The sequence below is a fragment of the Bos grunniens genome, chromosome 9 (assembly GCF_055505025.1).
Source record: "Bos grunniens cultivar Pamir isolate PY7600 chromosome 9, Bosgru_T2T1.0, whole genome shotgun sequence".
In the NCBI taxonomy this organism is placed as follows: Eukaryota; Metazoa; Chordata; class Mammalia; order Artiodactyla; family Bovidae; genus Bos; species Bos grunniens.
Genome location: NC_141173.1, coordinates 35,138,621 through 35,156,210, shown reverse-complemented (window position 1 = coordinate 35,156,210; position 17,590 = coordinate 35,138,621). Strand labels below are relative to the sequence as shown.

At 42.7% G+C, this 17,590-nt stretch overlaps 1 protein-coding gene across 1 annotated transcript; it reads left to right on the top strand.

Moving 5' to 3' along the window:
- Positions 1 to 3,966: 3,966 nt before the first annotated feature.
- Positions 3,967 to 6,458, top strand: CALHM6 (calcium homeostasis modulator family member 6). Its single transcript, XM_086316359.1, has 2 exons — positions 3,967 to 4,624; positions 5,887 to 6,458. Exons 1-2 carry the CDS (start codon positions 4,097 to 4,099, stop codon positions 6,307 to 6,309), a joined length of 951 nt encoding a protein of 316 aa, XP_086172485.1. The 5' UTR covers positions 3,967 to 4,096; the 3' UTR covers positions 6,310 to 6,458.
- The last annotated feature ends 11,132 nt before the right edge of the window (positions 6,459 to 17,590 follow it).

Below are 17,590 nucleotides of genomic sequence, written 5' to 3'. Positions count from 1 at the left end.
TTATGGCAGAAAGTCAAGAAGAATTTAAAAGCCTCTTGATGAAAGTGAAAGTGGAGAGTGAAAAAGCTGGCTTAAAGCTCAACATTCAGAAAACGAAGATCATGGTATCCGGTCCCATCACTTCATGGGAAATAGATGGAGAAACAGTGGAAACAGTGTCAGACTTTATTTTTGGGGGCTCCAAAATCACTGCAGATGGTGACTGCAGCCATGAAATTAAAAGACGCTTACTCCTTGGATACATCACAGCAGGATCCTCTATGACCCACCTCCCAGAATATTGGAAATAAAAGCAAAAATAAACAAATGGGACCTAATTAAACTTAAAAGCTTCTGCACAACAAAGGAAACTATTAGCAAGGTGAAAAGGCAGCCTTCAGAATGGGAGAAAATAATAGCAAATGAAGCAACGGACAAACAACTAATCTCAAAAATATACAAGCAACTCCTACAGCTCAACTCCAGAAAAATAAATGACCCAATCAAAAAATGGGCCAAAGAACTAAATAGACATTTCTCCAAAGAAGACATACAGATGGCTAACAAACACATGAAAAGATGCTCAACATCACTCATTATCAGAAAAATGCAAATCAAAACCACTATGAGGTACCATTTCACGCCAGTCAGAATGGCTGCAATCCATAGGTCTACAAGCAATAAATGCTGGAGAGGGTGTGGAGAAAAGGGAACTCTCTTACACTGTTGGTGGGAATCAAACCAGTACAGCCACTATGGAGAACAGTGTGGAGATTCCTTAAAAAACTGGAAATAGAACTGCCTTATGATCCAGCAGTCCCACTGCTGGGCATACACACTGAGGAAACCAGAAGGGAAAGAGACACGTGTACCCCAATGTTCATCGCAGCACTGTTTATAATAGCCAGGACATGGAAGCAACCTAGATGCCCATCAGCAGATGAATGGACAAGAAAGCTGTGGTACATATACACAATGGAGTATTACTCAGCCATTAAAAAGAACACATTTGAATCAGTTCTAATGAGATGGATGAAACTGGAACCTATTATACAGAGTGAAGTAAGCCAGAAAGAAAAACACCAATACAGTATACTAACGCATATATATGGAATTTAGAAAGATGGTAACAATAACCCTGTGTACGAGACTGCAAAAGAGACACCGATGTATAGATCAATCTTATGGACTCTGTGGGAGAGGGAGAGGGTGGGGAGATTTGGGAGAATAGCATTGAAACGTGTATAATACCATGTATGAAACGAGTCGCCAGTCCAGGTTCGATGCACGATGCACGATACTGGATGCTTGGGGCTGGTGCACTGGGATGACCCAGAGGGAGGGTATGGGGAGGGAGGAGGGAGGAGGGTTCAGGATGGGGAATGCGGGTATACCTGTGGCGGATTCATTTCGATATTTGGCAAAACCAATACAATATTGTAAAGTTTAAAAATAAAATAAATAAAATAAAAGCACTGAGATGTAAAAAAAATAAATAAAATTTATAAATAAATAAAAGTCGCTTACTCCTTGGAAGGAAAGTTATGACCAGCCTAGATAGCATATTCAAAAGCAGAGACATTACGTTGCCAACAAAGGTCCATCTAGTCAAGGCTATGGTTTTTCCAGTGGTCATGTATGGATGTGAGAGTTGGACTGTGAAGAAGGCTGAGCACGGAAGAACTGATGCTTTTGAACTGTGGTGTTGGAGAAGACTCTTGAGAGTCCCTTGGACTGCAAGGAGATCCAACCAGTCCATTCTGAAGGAGATCAGCCCTGGGATTTCTTTGGAAGGAATGATACTAAAGCTGAAACTCCAGTACTTTGGCCACCTCATGTGAAGAGTTGACTCATTGGAAAAGACTCTGATGCTGGGAGGCTTTGGGGGCAGGAGGAGAAGGGGACGACAGAGGATGAGATGGCTGGATGGTATCACTGACTCAATGGACGTGAGTCTGAGTGAACTCCGGGAGTTGGTGATGGACAGGGAGGCCTGGCGTACTGCAATTCATGGGGTCGCAAAGAGTCCGACATGACTGAGCGACTGAACTGAACTGAACGGAATGGGAGAAAGCCAGCCCTCCCTCTTGTTTTGAGAAGTGGGAAAATAAATATATCTCATTCAAGAGAATGGGAAGGTATATTTTAGCTCTGTTACTATTAAGAGGGATATGGATAAAGCCATCTACACAGAAGTGTTGACAGAGTGGTATTTGTTCATGATGTGAAAATCGTGGAAGGGGAGACAACATCTCAGAGGAGTGTGCTGGCGGTGAAGACTCCATCAGTAAGAGGAGTGTTGAGTAACCCAAAGGATAAGGGAAGGAAGCTTTTCTGCAGATGTGGGATTACAGAGATGATAGTCATAGCAGAAGTGATTTGCTGCAAACATGCAACTTAGATGCAAGTTTACACAGAACCTGGAAGTACCTGGTCTAACCTCAGAGAAGAGGCCCAATCTGCCCGGCATGACACAAAGGACATTTATCTGGGGACAGCTTCTTAACACTCAAACAGAGAGAATAGTTGTTCATCACAGTGCTGGGGAATGGTGGTTTTGTGCCAGGCACTGGTGGTGGGAGATAGCTAAAAAGGCAAGTTGGACTAAGAATAGGGTGTTTCCTGCCTTCTCTGCAACAATTCACTCGGCTCTGTAGGCTACTTATTCTTCCCAGAAAAAATAAGGCAAACCTAGTGGATAGGCTTGAGCAGCAAGCAGTTCACCTGCCCACCCAGACTCTATATCCATGCACCTCCCCCTCCTTGAGGTGAAATGGACAACTGAGGGCACAGCGATTTTCTGAAGGTAGTCACTGAATACAATTCTTGGTCTAAAATGGAGCATTCATTTGGATTCTTAAATACTACACAGCTATTTGTTGTCTCTTCCTAAAGTTGCAATGCAAAAGGTAATCTCTCACACCGGACATCCATTAATAGGCACATCCTGCATATCAAAGCACTTTATGGATGCTACTCACTTGTCTCAACAGTCTCACTGTCTGCACTATATTCTGTTTTTACGAATGAGGATGGTGAATCTTAGAGAAGATAATGTATTAAACACACACGCACACACACAAAATGCACCTGACTTCAAAACCCATGTTCTTTCGAGTACACCTCACCTCACTCTAGAGCCACATAGAATAAGGCTCAGTTTCACAGAAGTGGTTTTAGCTTGTCAGAGGAATGCTGCTCTGAGCAAACTGAAAGTGGAGGAAACAACACGTTAGTTAGAGGTAGTTGTCGTTTTAAGTGTTTTTGGTTCAACTAGTGTTTTTTGAACAGCCAGTACCCCGCTCCTCTGCTGATCAATTTGGTGGCCCCTGGGTAAGGATTTGATACACTTCTATGTACTGCCAGTGTTAGGACGTACCTGAGTGGGGAGAAAAAGAGGTAGAAGTCAATACAGTATATTCAGGCTAATGTCCTGTAGGAGATCAGGTTGAGGAGAGAAAAGTGGCAGTTCTGTTCAGAAGGGAGACAGGAAGGGGGCAGAATATCATGGATATACTGGAATTTGAGCGGGGCTTTGTTGCAATTCAGTTTATATAAGAGAAACTGGAAATTTGCCCTTGAATAATGTTTCCTGTAAATCATCGAGGTTTGTGGGGGTTTGTTGTTGCTGGTAACTGCTGGGTCTGATTGGGAGTTGGTTTAGGAGCCAGGGTGGCTGCAATAGAGGAAAAGCTGGTGTTTCCCCCAGTTAACTCAAGTAAAAAGTATTCTTTCCATAAAGGGATCATTAAGGGAAAGGAAAGTCCCTGGTTCCTTGTCAGTGTGGAGGAAACAAAAGCTACAGTGGAACAGGCCCTATCTTCCCTCAGTCAGAGTTCCTCAATTGAGGGATAAAGGTCACCAATGCGCCTGCTTCTGGAAAGGGGTGGGCATGGGGAGGTCGGCGGCCTGTGTGCTTGGATCTGCCACAATTAGTTGGGTTGAAATAAGAAAGCGAAAGCTCAAGACACCCTGAGAAACCCTCTTCCCTTTTTTGGAAGGTGCTACTTGGCGGGGCACGGGCAAACGCCAGATCTCCCAAATCATTTCAGGAGCTGGGCGGCAAAGAGGCAGAAGCAGCCGAGCCTTGTCCACGGCTCCCTAGGGTAGGAGACCCATGGAGAAGTTTCGGGAGGTGTTGAATTTGCACCTCAAACACCGTAACGCTCTGGGCTACTGCCTGGTGAGCCTGCTGACGGCTGGCGGGGAGCGCATCTTCTCCACCACGGTGTTCCAGTGCCCGTGCAGCGTCGCCTGGAACCTGCCCTACGGCCTGGTCTTCCTGCTGGTGCCGGCGCTGGCGCTCTTCCTCCTGGGCTACGTGCTGAGCGCGCGCACCTGGCGCCTGCTGACCGGCTGCTGCGCGCGGAGCTGCGGCTCGGGGCTGCGCGGGGCCCTGGTGTGCGCGCAGATCAGCGCCACCGCCGCGGTGGCGCCGCTCACCTGGGTGGCCGTGGCGCTGCTCGGGGGCGCCTTCTATGAGTGCGCCGCCAGCGGGAGCGAGGTCCTGGCGCGGTACCTGTGCGTGGGCCGCGACCCGCGCTGCGCCGCCCAGCTGCCGCTGGTGCCCTGCCAGCAGGCCCAGGCGCCCGACGTGAAGCAGCTGCAGAAGGAGCTGCAGAAGGAGCTCACGGCGCACTCGCAGGTCGGGCGCCCGCGCAGAATGCGGTGCGGGGGTCGGAGAGGGACTGGCTTCTGCGGGGCGGACGGGAGGTAGAAATGCGTCCCCTTTCTCCTGACACCGAAGGCAAGCTAACTAGAATGGCTGTTGGCTTCAAATGAGCTGATAGGCAAATCTGTCATCTATCTTCCCAGGGCTTCCCAGGTGGCGCTAGTGGTAAAGTGCCAATGCAGGAGACCCAAGAGATGAGGGTTCCATCCCCGGAGAAGGAAATGGCAACCCTCTCTTGTATTCTTACCTGGAGAATCCCATGGACAGAGGAACCTGGCGGGTTACAGTCCATAAGGTCGCAAAGAGTCAGACACGACTGAAATGACTTACCACAGCACATCATCTATCTTTTTTTTTCTTTCTCTCTCTCTCCCTACCCCTTCCCTCCCTCCTTCCGTCTCTTCCCCTCTCTTTCTTTCATCTCGGTGCTATTTCTTTTTTTCCCTTTAATTGGAGTATAGTTGACTTAAAATATTGTGTTAATTTCAGTCTTACATATGCGTGTGTCTTCAGAGTCTCTTCCCTTATGAAAGTGAAAACGAAGTGGTTCAGTCGTGTCCGACTCTTTGAGACCTAGTGGACTGTAGCCTACCAGGCTCCTCTGTCCATGGAATTTTCCAGGCAAGAGTACTGGAGTGGGTAGCCATTTCTCCCGTGTCTCCCACATTGTGGGCAGACACTTTACCATCTGAGCCCCCTGGGAAGCCCATTATAGGTTTTTGTAAAAAATTGAGTATTACTAATGAAAGGAGGAAGGCACTTAGGCACTCTGTTGTGTCAGGGATCTGCTCTGTGCCCCACACCCGACACCTTGCTGGGTCCTTGATCTCTACTATTATTCTCTTTTGTCTTAACAGTGGGTACACTGAGTCCAGGTCTGCCTGACTTTAAAGCCATCACCCCACACTGCTTCTGGGCTTGTAAAGCTCAGAAGTTCTTGGAAATGAATACTTGTTTCACTGGATTTTCTGAAATTCCACATTTTGAGTTCCAGGGATTCCACATATAAGCTCCTCCGTGGATCCTTAACATGATTTGGAAAATGACTGTCTTGTCAAGCAAGCAATTCTACTGAGGGGTGGGGGGAGGGGTTACTGCCACTTCTTTCTCTTAAGGGAATAAGACCTAACTGTTGCTTGTTCATCATCTTAACTCTGAGTAGTTCAAATTTTACCTGTTGATTAAAAAAAATTTTTTTAAGTGACTAAATCACTGTTTTGTTGTGTTTACCTAAGGTGTTAGGCTGGGTCCTGATAGCAGTTGTTATCATCCTCCTCCTGATTTGTACATCAATCACTCGATGCCTGTCTCCAGTTAGTTACCTGCAGCTGAAATTTTGGAAAATCTATTTGCAACAGGAGCAACAGATTCTTAAAAGTCAAGCCACAGAACATGCAACGCAACTGGCGAAAGAAAATATCAAATGTTTCTTTGAGTGCTCACATCCACAGGAATACAACACTCCAAGCATTAAAGACTGGCAGCAGATTTCATCACTATATACTTTCAATCCAAAGGAGCAGTACTACAGCACTTTGCACAAATACGTGAACAAAAAACAGAAGAATCAAAGTAGCACATCTTCTGAAGAAGATGCAATGGTTCCTGTTCTTGGCTTTGTAGATTCATCTGATATGAACAGCACTACAGACTTATGACCTTGTTAATGAATGAGAAAAGAAAGCTCTTCTGAATTATTGATTCCTTTTAAAAAAAATAAATGTGGGTATTGTTTATGACTCCTCTGTTTGGTCTTCCAAGTTATGGAAACATAGAATATTAAATAAAATAGAAATTTAGAATTTTATCTTTTTATTATTTTATTTAAAAAGTAAGCAAGGTTAAATGGTTCACTCAGTGTGACAGTTCAGTTCAGATCAGTCTCTCAGTCGTGTCCGACTCTTTGCAACCCCATGAACCACAGCATGCCAGACCTCCCTGTCCATCACCAACTCCGAGAGGTTACCCAGACTCATGTCCATTGAGTTGGTGATGCCATCCAACCATCTCATCTTCTGTTGTCCCCTTCTCCTCTTGCCCTCAGTCTTTCCCAGCATCAGGGTCTTTTCGAATGAGTCAGCTCTTTGCATAAGCTGGCCAAAGTACTGGAGTTTCAGCTTCAGCATCAGTCCTTCCAGATCACTCAGGACTGATCTCCTTCAGAATGGACTGGTTGGATCTCCTTGCAGTCCAAGGGACTCTCAAGAGTCTTCTCCAACACCACAGTTCAAAAGCATCAATTCTTCGGCGCTCAGCTCACTTTACCCAACTCACATCCATACATGACTACTGGAAAAACCATAGCCTTGACTAGACGGACCTTTGTTGACAAAGTAATGTCTCTGTTTTTTAATATGCTGTCTAGGTTGGTCATAACTTTCCTTCCAAAGAGTAAGCGTCTTTTAATTTCATAGCTGCAGTCACCATCTGCAATGATTTTGGAGCCCCCCAAAATAAAGTCAGCCACTGTTTCCCCATCTATTTGCCATGAAGTGATGGGACTGGATGCCATGATCTTAGTTTTCTGAATGTTGAACTTTAAGCCAACGTTTTCACTCTCCTCTTTTACTTTCATCAAGAGACCCTGGAACTAAATCAGAAGATTTATATCCCTAGCCTATATGCTATAATACTGCTTTCAAATAAAACAATTTAGTAGCAAAAACAGCAAACTAACAATTGAACATCATACCTTTCTTTAAGGTATCTGATGTTAATTTCAAGTTCACTTTCGTGCAGACAACACATTGTTTGTGTATTTAAAATACTGGCATTTAAAAAGCAAAAGTAATTGAGCATGGCTCATATTTAGCCCTTCTTCCTTTTTTGGCAGAGCCTTGCTTCTGCTTCTATTTGCCTCTTATAGTATAGAGGCCGTTATTTAGTACTGGTCAGCAGAACGGGATATTCTGGTTTTGCGAGTTATATATTGCATGAAAGTTGGCAGCAGAAACTGCACGATCCATTTTTTTTCGATTCCCTACTGAATAATTTTGAAAATCATATGTCTACTTTCATTTTTGCTTCAGTATAAAAATTTCTTTAGTATATTCTTCTCTTCAATATTTTTTCTGGCCTATCATTTATACTCATGTATAATACTATATTCAATTGTATCATATGATCTCCATTTTATTGACTTATGCTCCATTTTCTCTTGCATGGTCTTTAATACTATTGTGAAAGTACATATGCTTAAGATAAAAATGATAATAATAGAGAACTGTGTGAAAGAAAAAGTGAAATTACCTCATTCCTTTGCCATGTGTTCTTCTCAGAAAAAGCTGTGCATTCTGCGTGTATATGAGCTTTATCTCTTACTATAAATGTGATTCTGCAGATTTTTCAAATAAAATATCATTGTTCCATGTGTATATATACATAGCAATTTACCTCCTGAAAAATTACTGCGTAGTATTCTACTGAGTAGTAGGAAATGATTTCTTTTTTGTTAAAAAAGAATATGCACACTCATGCACACATTCATAGAGTATACAAAGATAAGCACAGGGCTTCCTTAGTGGCTTGGTGGTGGAGACTCTGACTGCCAATGCAGGAGACACAGGTTTGATCCCTGATCCAAGAAGATTCCAGTGCTGTAGAACAACTAATCCTGTACACTACAACTTTTTGAGCCTGTGCTCTAGAGCCTGAGAGCCATAACTACTGAAGCCCACACACCCTAGAGCCCAAGCTCCACTACAGGAAAAGCCACCACAATGAGAAGCCCACACACCACAATTAGAGAATAGTCCCCTCTCATTGCAATGAGAGAAAAGTCAATGTAGCAACAAAGACCCAGCACAGCCAAAAATAAATAAATATATATATTTTTAAGATAAGCACCAAATTGTCAAAATCAGTCAATTCTGAGGACTAATAATGGGTCAGAGGATTCTTTTAAACCTTATGCATTTTTGATCTTTGGATTTTTAAATAATAAGTATTAACTGTATGAGTTCAGTTCAGTTCAGTCGCTCAGTCGTGTCCGACTCTTTGCAACCCCATGAATCCCAGCACACCAGGCCTCCCTGTCCATCACCAACTCCCAGAGTTCACTCAGACTCACGTCCATCGAGTCAGTGATGCCATCCAGCCATCTCATCCTCTGTCATCCTCTTCTCCTCCTGCCCCCAGTCCCTCCCAGCATCAGAGTCTTTTCCAGTGAGTCAACTCTTTGCATGAGGTGGCCAAAGTACTGGAGTTTCAGCTTTAGCATCATTCCTTCCAAAGAAATCCCAGGGCTGATCTCCTTCAGAATGGACTGGTTGGATCTCCTTGCAGTCCAAGGGACTCTCAAGAGTCTCCTCCAACACCACAGTTCAAAAGCATCAATTCTTCAGCACTCAGCTTTCTTCACAGTCCAACTCTCACATCCATACATGACCACTGGAAAAACCATAGCCTTGACTAGATGGACCTTTGGTGGCAAAGTAATGTCTCTGCTTTTGAATATGCTATCTAGGTTGGTCATAACTTTCCTTCCAAGGAGTAAGCATCTTTTAATTTCATGGCTGCAGTCACCATCTGCAGTGATTTTGGAGCCCAAAAAATGAAGTCTGACACTGTTTCCACTGTTTCCGCATCTATTTCCCATGAAATGATAGGACCAGATGCCATGATCTTCGTTTTCTAAATGTTGAGCTTTAAGCCAACTTTTTCACTCTCCTCTTTCACCTTCATCAAAAGGCTTTTTAATTCTTCTTGACTTTCTGCCATAAGGGTGGTGTCATCTGCATATCTGAGGTTACTGATATTTCTCCCAGCAATCTTGATTCCAGCTTGTGCTTCTTCCAGCCAGGCATTTCTCATGATGTACTCTGCATAGAAGTTAAATAAGCAGGGTGACAATATACAGCCTTGATGGACTCCTTTTCCTATTTGGAAGCAGTCTGTTGTTCCATGTCCAGTTCTAACTGTCCAGTCCAGTTGCTTCCTGACCTGCATACAGATTTCTCAAGAGGCAGGTCAGGGGGTCTGGTATTCCCTTCTCTTTCAGAATTTCCCACAGTTTATTGTGATCCACACAGTCAAAGGCTTTGGCATAGTCAATAAAGCAGAAATAGATGTTTTTCTGGAACTCTCTTGCTTTTTCCATGATCCAGCAGATGTTGGCAATTTGATCTCTGGTTCCTCTGCCTTTTCTAAAATCAGCTTGAAGAACTGGAATTTCACGATTCACGTATTGCTGAAGCCTGGCTTGGAGAATTTTGAGCATTACTTTCCTAGCGTGTGAGATGAGTGCAATTGTGTGGTAGTTTGAGCATTCTTTGGCATTGCCTTTCTTTGGGATTGGAATAAAAACTGACCTTTTCCAGTCCTGTGGCCACTGCTGAGTTTTCCAAATTAGCTGGCATATTGAGGGCAGCACTTTCACAGCATCATCTTTCAAGATTTGAAAGAGCTTAACCGGAATTCCATCCACTAGCTTTGTTCATTCGTAGTGATGCTTCCTAAGGCCCACTTGACTTCACATTCCAGGATGTCTGGCTCTAGGTCAGTGATCACACCATCGTGATTATCTGGGTCGTGAAGATCTTTTTTGTACAGTTCTTCTGTGTATTCTTGCCACCTCTTCTTAATATCTTCTGCTTCTGTTAGGTCCATACCATTTCTGTCCTTTATCGAGCCCATCTTTGCATGAGTGTTTCCTTGGTATCTCTAATTTTCTTGAAGAGATCTCTAGTCTTTCCCATTCTGTTGTTTTCCTCTATTTCTTTGCGTTGATCACTGAGGAAGGCTTTCTTATCTCTTCTTGCTATTCTTTGGAACTCTGCATTCAGATGCTTGTATTGTTCCTTTTCTCCTTTGCTTTTTGCTTCTCTTCTTTTCACAGCTATTTTTAAGGCCTCCACAGACAGCCATTTTGCATTTTTGCATTTCTTTTCCATGGGGATGGTCTTGATCCCTGTCTTCTGTACAATGTCACGAACCTCAGTCCATAGTTCATCAGGCACTCTATCTATCAGATCTAGTCCCTTAAATCTATTTCTCACTTCCACTGTATAATCTTAAGGGATTTGATTTAGGTCAATGGCACCCCATTCCAGTACTCTTGCCTGGAAAATCCCATGGACGGAGGAGCCTGGAAGGCTGCAGTCCATGGGGTCGCTGAGGGTCAGACATGACTGAGCGACTTCACTTTCACTTTTCACTTTCATGCATTGGAGAAGGAAATGGCAACTCACTCCCGTGTTCTTGCCTGGAGAATCCCAGGGATGAGAGAGCCTGGTGGACTGCCATCTGTGGGATCGCACAGAGTCGGACACGACTGAAGTGACTTAGCAGTAGCAGAATGGTCTAGTGGTTTTCCCTACTTTCTTCAATTTCAGTCTGAATTTGGAAATAAGGAGTTCATGATCTGAGCCACAGTCAGCTCCTGGTCTTGTTTTTGTTGACTGTATAGAGCTTCTCCATTTTTGGCTGCAAAGAATATAATCAATCTGATTTTGGTGTTGACCATCTGGTGATGTTCATGTGTAGAGTCTTCTCTTGTGTTTTTGAAAGAGGGTGTTTGCTATGACCAGTGCATTTTCTTGGCAAAATTCTATTAGTCCTTGCCCTGGTTCATTCTGTATTCCAAGGCCAAATTTGCCTGTTACTCCAGGTGTTTCTTGACTTCCTACTTTTGCATTCCAGTTCCCTATAATGAAAAGGACATCTTTTTTGGGTGTTAGTTCTAAAAGGTCTTGTAGGTCTTCATAGAACCGTTCAACTTCAGTTTCTTCAGCATTACTGGTTGGGACATAGACTCGGATTACTGTGATATTGAATGGTTTGCCTTGGAAACGAACAGAGATCATTCTGTCGTTTTTCAGATTGCATCCAAGTACTGCATTTCGAACTCTTTTGTTGACCATGATGGCTGCTCCATTTCTTTTGAAGGATTCCTGCCCTCAGTAGTAGATATAATGGCCATCTGAGTTAAATTCACCCATTCCAGTCCATTTCAGTTCGCTGATTCCTAGAACGTCGACATTCACTCTTGCCATCTCTTGTTTGACCACTTCCAATTTGCCTTAATTCATGGACCTGATGTTCCAGGTTCCTATGCAATATTGCTCTTTACAGCATCGGACCTTGCTTCTATCACCAGTCACATCCACAGCTGGGTATTGTTTTTGATTTGGCTCCATCCCTTCATTCTTTCTGGAGTTATTTCTCCACTGATCTCCAGTAGCATATTGGGCACCAACTGACCTGGGGAGTTCCTCTTTCAGTATCCTATCATTTTGGCTTTTCATACTGTTCATGAGGATCTCAAGGCAAGAATACTGAAGTAGTTTGCCATTCCCTTCTCCAGTGGACCACATTCTGTCAGACCTCTCCACCATGACCCACCCGAACTGTATGATTAGAAAAGATTAAAAAGAACCCTTATTACTGGCGCAGGGCTTTATAGTCAATAAAGAAGTTTTGCATCTTTCACTTCATTTTATTTTCAAGAGTTTGTGGAATACCCCATGAAACACATCACTCACACTTGGTCGTTTAGTCCTAGGCTGTGTCTGAATCTTTCATGACCCCATGGATTCTAGCCCACCAGTCCATGGGATTCTTGAGGCAAGAATACTGGAATGGGTTGCATTTTCCTTCTCTAGAAGATCTTCCTGACTAGAGGTTAAACCTGCATCTCCTGCATTAGCTGGTGCATTCTTTACCAGTGAGCCACCAGGGAAGCCCCTCACTCACACTTACAAGTAAGAAATTGAATGTTAGAGAGGTCACATTACTAGTCCAAGGTCGCATGGTAGAACTGAAGCTAGGGGCCTAATCCTCTCTGGATCATACGGTTCAAAGTGGCTGCTTGGCTGTGTTTATTACTGGGTTAGATTCCCACCCCCCACCCCCATTTTAAACCCATGAGCCCTGGTGGGCAGAAATGATACAGATGTCCTTAGTGACCCCCGGGAATTTTCATCTCATCCAGAAAGTTGGCGACTCTGGATAGCTGAGGCCACTTTGAACAAACATCATGCGATCAGGACACAGCAGTTATTTCATGGTGGGAATACAGTCACCCCTATTTCACTGGATACATCACTCCTCTGACCCTGGCCCCAAACAGGCTGTGTCATGGACTCAAGAAGCATTTCTATACTCAATGTATACTTTTTTGCTGGCTCACCAGATGATCCTTCATAATCATGATGGCTTTATGCTGCTCTAAAGCCTTAACCTCAGAAGAAATGCAGACACAGCTGCTATTAGTATTTGCCGAAAAACAACCATGTTGTTCTAAGAGATGATTCCGCAATATATTGAGTACTGGTAAGATGATACAACTTACAGAGCATAAGATGAGGCGTGTTCTTTTTGCTCCCGCCAAAGCCATGGACAGTAATGTCAATGCTCAGTGAACTGTTTAAAAAGGCAAGTCTCCAGGAAAGCTTCTGAGAGTCGAATTAGCCTCGGAATTAGTCTCTGGTTGAAAAACATCTGGGAACATCTAATTTTGAAGCCTCTTATCTACCAGGTGATCTGTTATGAATAGGTCACCAGGATAGAAGATGGAGAAACGCTCCCATCTGAGTCAGCCCAGCAACAGTCACTGCTGCCGATTTTGCCAGCAGCAAACTCCCACTGAGTGCCTACGTGTGTCCAGTGCTGGGCCTGCCCTGAAATCTAAGCTTTAGTTGTCTTGTTTCGTCCTTTTCATTACCTAATTATGAACTTATGCATTTCAATGTAAGTACTGTGGAATTGATTATAGATGCTTCTCTAAGGAAAGATACATATATTGCAAAAGGGATATGGGGACCTCCCTGGTGGTCCAGTGGTTAGGATTCTGTGCTTCCACTGCAGGGGGCACAGGTTTGATCCCTGGTCAGGGAACTCAGATCTTGCACAAAGCCCTGTAAAATTAGACCATGAGGTCAGAGTGGTAAGGAAGCAGGGCCAGATCATGGAAGACTTTGGGCCCAGTATAAGGACTTAGGTGTTTACTCTGAATGAACTGAGTAACTACCTTACACATTCCCTATAACAACAAATAAATCATCTGATGACTATTTCAGACCATTGAATCCTTGGGGATAATCAACAGAAGGCAAGAGCATGCTGACTCTAAAAAAGAAATGATGCTTTCTTTTTGACTATAGATGACCATAACCCTGGAACTAAGGAAATGATGACTAAGACCTAATGATAGTGTTGAATTAAAGTCAGATAAGAAGTATGTGAGTGTGTGTGTGTGTATGTGAGTATGTGTGCACATGAGTTCTCTTACCAAGTACATTTTTGATAGTTTGTTTTGTTAGGAGGATATTAACTCGAGAAAACTTGGTTTGGTAAAATAACTAATACTGGTGAGAAATGAAGCTATATATTCAGAAGTCACAGATTGTTTTTAAAACTCTGAAGCTCACATTTCAGTGATTCCCCTTGTCAAGTTTTGGGCTCCACTTAACCAGTGCCTTCATGTTCATCATCAACATTTTAATAGGTTGATTTTCATTCAAGAAATATCAAAACATACACTGAGAATAACTACTGTATGTGGGAGTCTTTATGACACCATGATTAAGAGCTCAGTCACTGGAGGCAAAATACAACAGACTGGGTGGTGGATAAATAATAAAAACTTATTTGTCACAGCTCTGGAGTCTGGGAAGTCCAGGATTAAGGCACCATCAATTCAGTGTCTGGAGAGAGCTCACTTCCAGGTTCACAAATGGCTTATTTTCTTGCTGTGTCCTACACGGTGGAAGGGGCAAGAGAGCTGGGGTCTCTTTCATAAGGGCACTAATCCCATTCATGAGGGCTCTGCTGTCACCTCCCAAAGGCTCAACCTCCAAACACCATCACATTGGGGGTTAGGTTTCAACACATGAATTTTAGAGGGACACAAACATTCAGTCTATAATACTGTGTTGATGTTCTAGCTCAGCCTCTACTAAGGAAATGACCTTAAACATCTCTCCAAATCTCAGTTTCAGCATTTTTTAAAAATGTAGAATAATCATAAGTATTTACCTAAATGGTTTTTTGAGTGTTAACTGAGATAATGCCTAGAAGATGTTCAATAAACATAACTTATTTTTATTATTATAAGGCAGTTGGCTAACTGGTTTGGAGAAAAGGAGAGAAATAAGATAACATTGAGTCTCAAGAAATTGGTAAGCAAATAAGTAAATAGTTAACCATAATAGGCTTCCCTAGTGGCTTAGACAGTAAAGAATCCGCCTGCAATGCAGGAGACCCGGTTTGGATCCCTGGGCCAGGAAGATCCCTTGGAGAAGGAAATGGCAACCCACTCCAGCATTCTTGCCTGGAGAATCCTGTGGACAGAGGAGCCTGGTGGGTTACAGTTCATGGGTTTGCAAAGAGTTGGAGACGACTGAGCAACTAAGACCCTCCTCCATCCTAACCATAACAGGAGTAAGAATAAGATATATGATAATAGAAACATAAGCAAAGTGTTTTGAGAAAAAAGAAAATAAATTCTGCCTAGAAATATTTAAAGAAATTGTTGTGAAAAAGGATAGTTTAAGGCTTCATAGTGAGTTGGATTCCATTCATAAGGGAGGGACTGAAAAGTCAAGCCTACCAAAAGTATAATATTCTCCCAGGTCACCCTGAGCCTCCCAATAAAGCTTCCCTGTGTTACATTCCTACTGAGGAGTGCTGCTTAAAAACATGGCAATCTGTGGCGGATTCATGTTGATGTACGGCAAAACCAATACAATATTGTAAAGTAAAATAAATAAATAAATAAATGCCATGATAGGCTTCTAAAGAAAGAAAGAAAAAAAAAAAAAAGAACATGCAATCAGTATTAAGTCCTAAGGCATGCTCACCCTACCCTCCCCTTACCCCTTGAAGTGATATTTCACAGTTTCTCCACCAGAGCTTGGTCCTCTGCAGCATTCTTTTCTTCAAGTCAACGTCTTTTGAGGGGTGGTGATTGTGTGTTTCAATGTAATGTTTCATTCTGTGTGTGTAGAATTTTATTTATTTTTAAACAGTGGCAACTTAAGAATCTATCTAATTTAAACCAATACTGTTATGGAGACTAACTCAGAATTCTCCCCAGCATGTTCATGGTGCCTGGTCACCTTTTCTCATGTATTAAACAGTGATTGTCACAAAGAACCCAATATTCACATGTGCATGTGTGCTGTCGTGTCTGACTCTGCGACCCCATGGACCGTAACCGGGCTCCTCTGTCCATGGAATTTTCTAGGCAAGAATACTAGAGTGGGTTGCCATTTCCTTCTCTAGGGGATCTTCCCGACCTAGGGATCAAACCTGCGTCTCTTGTGTCTCCTGCACTGGCAGGTGGATTCTTAACTGATGCACCACAAATGTTTTATTTTGACATTCATTGTGGGTCAAGACACACCAGTTTAGCACATGAATTTTGAAGGGTCGCAGATAGCAGTCCGTAGCATCATCATTCAAAGCATTTAAAATCTACCTGCCCTCCACTCCATCCCACCTGTCTACTGCTACTTTTTAATATTCTCCAATATATAATCTCAGATTTAATCAGTCTTCTGACATCATACCACGCACATTAAACAGTGTGAAAGTGAAAGGCTCAGCCTTTCCTCTTCACTCAACTGATTCTCTTTTCAGTCACTGTCCCGATGTCTTGACTGGGATTTGATTCTATCCCACTTACAAGTTAATAGTCATCCTGTTACTGTATCATGCAGGCTGGCAGAGATAAAATTTCTGGGCCAATGAACAAAAACTCTTAATCACAGCAGAGCAGACATTGTGAGTGTTGTGTCTGCATTGATTCCCTTTGCATCCTATGTTCTAGGGAGAACAACACAGAAAACTAAGATGGTTACCTGCACAAACTGTGCATGATGTCATAGGAGAGAACACTGAACTTGGGTCATCACTGTTTCATAGCAAGAGGTAATCAAGCCTGCTTTTTGTCCAAGAGAGAGGTTATTCTCTCAAGGCAGGCTGTGCAAACACAACCCTAAGAGATGACCTAGTAAAAAGCAGTCAGAGCCTTGCATTCCGGGCATACCAGTGAGACATGCAAGAGCACAAGAACTCATGGAGGGCTATCTCCCATCACACAATATCTTCCAACTTTCAAGCCCTGTTTCAAATCATACCTCCCCCTCAATGCATTCCCCAACTACATCAGTCCACACAACTTCTTCCTTCTCTGAACTCTCACAATGACACCTCTCAAACTCAGTGTAGCACTTGATCATATACCTGTTTTGTTTCACATTAAAATTATGTGTTTTCTCTTCCAATATTGATTTTATGCCTTCTGAAGACTTAAAAAAGAGATTATCTTGTAAATGTCACAAAACAACAACAAAATTGATTAAAAACAAGTGAGAATAATTAAATATATTTATTCTTTCATTAAGAAGAAAAAATAGTTTAAGTATCACAAATACTTCTTGAAATTTTAAGACACAAAACCCATGACCATGAAAATATATCAATAACCAGAGATTGCATTTTGGTCAATACACTACCATTTCTTGACTTGAAAACCATGTGTTTGTAAATCATGTGATTTTTTTTTATGTTATTTTTTGGTCTTTTGTGTACGGTACTCCATTTCTTAAAGGCAGATTATAGCAAAGGAAAACAGTTACAAAAATATTTTTAATTTTTTTTTGCATATAGGAATGAAACAAAACTTAAAAGACAAAAGTTTTTCCTCATGGAGTATCCACTAACAACTTGAGTTACTGATGTTCCACAGACCACAGTTTGGGACCCAGTACCTCTGATAATCAGAGGCAGATGGAAAATCAACTGTTGTTTGGACTGCCTCACAGTATTCTCAAATCATATAGTCTATCCAAAAATAGCAACTTGAATGAACTCAAGTCCGAGACATGGTCAAGTTGTGGGGCAATATTTCAACAGCCAAGCAAGTAGATGGATACATAGGGGATTCATTAAACTGTAGTTTATTTCATAGAGACCAGATCATCATGTGTGTAGGCA